The sequence below is a fragment of the Portunus trituberculatus genome, chromosome 12 (genome assembly GCF_017591435.1).
Source record: "Portunus trituberculatus isolate SZX2019 chromosome 12, ASM1759143v1, whole genome shotgun sequence".
Classification (NCBI taxonomy): domain Eukaryota; kingdom Metazoa; phylum Arthropoda; class Malacostraca; order Decapoda; family Portunidae; genus Portunus; species Portunus trituberculatus.
The window spans coordinates 10,370,123-10,372,781 of NC_059266.1; the positions used below are offsets into that span (position 1 = coordinate 10,370,123).

The following is a 2,659-nucleotide window of genomic DNA, read 5'->3' on the forward strand; positions in this document are numbered from 1 at the left end:
AGTTTCTTTCCATCACCCACCAACCCACCTGTTCCACATTGTTACAACATGTCAAGTGGTGGTGAAAGACCAGGAAGTGAGAAGCAGGAATACTACAGGCAACGGAGGCTGAGCAGTTATATCCTTAGACGTGGGTTCATACGCGACTGTCTGGAAGAACAGGTTCTCCCAAAAAGCGCTCCAAAACAGCTAACAAGCAAGAATGTCCCATTCAGCGATAGTGCAAGAGCATACCTTCGGGAGGCACTCAACACACTAACCGACGAGATAAACGCACTACGGGAAAGCGGCTCGACGGACTCACTACCCCTACGCCTCAAGAGGAAGCTTAGAGAGGAGGAGCGGCAGCAACGAGAAAAACTGACCAGAAAATTAAAAGAATTATGCTCCCACAGCAAATGGAACAACGCAGGACGGCTGGACATCATTCAAAATCTTTCCAACACACCACTGAACGAGACAGAAATGCAAGCTCTGTCCCTGGGATTAAAATTTGACTCAGGACAACCTAGATTCAAATACAACGAACTGCTCAACAAAAACTACAACTGGAAGGAGAAGGACGTCGACAAGGGCTTCAAACAAGGAGTCATAGCGTGCTACCAGGCGATCGCCGAGGATGAAGAGCCTGGACTGCCAAGGAGGTTTCGCACTGCATTAGAGGATCTCGGCAGACGCACGGACATCGTGATAACTCAAGCGGATAAAGGCGGCGGCGTAGTGGTAATGAAGAGGACCGAATACGTGGACAAGATGCAGCAGTTGCTTAGTGACAGCAACACTTACAAGAAAACTAGAACAGGATTCGCAGAAAAAGAGGCCGCCAAATTCAGCAAAGAAGTGAGGAAGATTTTATCTAGAACAGACAGAGGAAAGAAACTAATTGGCTTTCTCGAAGAGGCACCACGTCCACCAAGGATGAGAGGGCTCCCAAAACTACACAAACCAGGAGTCCCGATGAGACCTATAACATCGGGAATAGGAAGCGCTCCTCACCGGCTCGCGAAAGTATTGGCGAAACCGCTATCAGTAGCAATGGGAACCATCAGCAGCGCCCACTTACGCAACTCTACGGACCTTATCGAACGGATACGTCACGTGGACCTTGCGGGGAAGAAGATGGCCAGCTTCGATGTGAAGGCTCTCTTCACGAACGTACCAGTGGTTGGGGCAATGAAAGCGGTGCAGAAAGTAATCGAAAGTGTTAGTGAAAGTGAATTACCAGTGAACAAGACGGATTACATAAAACTAGTGTCTCTGTGTGTGAAGTTTGGGTGCTTTACGTTCGGTGAGGAGGAGTTTGTGCAACACAGAGGTTTAGCCATGGGTTCCCCTAAGTGCAGTTATGGCTTCCTCTACATGGAGTTACTCGAAAGCGAGAGTTTAGTGCGTGTGATGGGGAGCGAATCACTGTGGTTTCGTTACGTTGATGACATTATAGTAATAATGCCGACAGACACCAACGTTAACGACAAACTCTGTAAGCTCAACGAAGTAAATGAGCACATACAGTTTACAGTGGAGGAGGAAGTTAATGGTGTGTTGCCGTTTCTAGATATCAGGCATAGTAATAGGGTTCTTCTTACGTGCCTTCAGAGTGTGCAGTGATGAATTCTTACACGATGAGTGCGCATACATCGTGGAAGCATTCAAGAGGTTAACCGTTAATGTATCCACCAGGCATGCTCTTAAAACTGAGGAGGAAAGCAGAAGAAATCTGGAAAAGAAGAGAAAATCCAGCAAGAAGGGAAGAGGATTTCCTGGTCGTGCCGTACTCGAAGAGGACGGCACCGGTATCCCGTCTACTCGCGAGGACTGGCCTGAGGATAATCCACTGCGCGGGGAAGAAAACGAAGGACATCGTTACCAACAACCCTCCACGAGCAGAAAACGAGGACAGCGTTATCTACAAGATACCGTGCAGTGGATGTTCGTCGTCTTATATTGGCGAAACAGGGCGAGGACTGAAGAAGAGGATATATGAACATAAAAATGACATGCGCCACCACAGGACCTCTAACTTTCTAGTGGTGCACGCCCGGGACAAAGGCCACCTACCAAACTGATATATTACAAATATATCTTACAAATTACAATAGAAACAAACACAGGACCAATCAACATAGTAACCACATATTTACCCCCAAGAAGAGCATACCTCCCTATCACAGATTTTCACAGAATTGCTTCACAAAATCATCCCACTTACATAATAGGAGATCTAAATGCACACCATCCACACATAGATAATAAAAAGGAAAACACAGTAGGAAAAACTCTGATGATGCTCATAAATATCAACAAACTCACTCACATAGGACCGGATTTCCCCCACATTTATATCTCACAACTCCAGATCAACACCAGACATAATACTAACTAATAACAAAACATACCATAACATAGACATACAAATGGGACCTTCAACCTCATCAGATCACTTACCCATTATAATAAAAATCACAGCAAAGCCTGTTAAGATAGAAACGTCACCTACATATTTACTTAAAAAGACAAACTGGGAAGAATTCAAGACCACAACACAACACAAAACAAGAAATATCAATGTAGACCCCTATATGGACAAACAAACACTTGAAACCTCATTAAAAGAATGGACAACAGCAATAACATCAACCATGGAAGAACACATACCAAT

At 45.1% G+C, this 2,659-nt stretch overlaps 2 protein-coding genes across 2 annotated transcripts in view; both read left to right on the forward strand.

The window, feature by feature from the left end:
* LOC123502840 overlaps nt 1-2,036 on the forward strand; it is a 5,404-nt gene extending 3,368 nt beyond the window's left edge. The window contains exon 2 of the mRNA XM_045252110.1: nt 1,963-2,036. The gene's annotated coding sequence lies outside the window, so the exon portion shown is untranslated. The remainder of the gene's footprint in view (nt 1-1,962) is intronic.
* On the forward strand, nt 49-1,608 carry LOC123502642. The gene has a single exon (XM_045251806.1). The coding sequence runs from the start codon at nt 49-51 to the stop codon at nt 1,606-1,608; it is 1,560 nt and encodes a 519-aa protein (XP_045107741.1).
* Nucleotides 2,037-2,659: the final 623 nt, after the last annotated feature.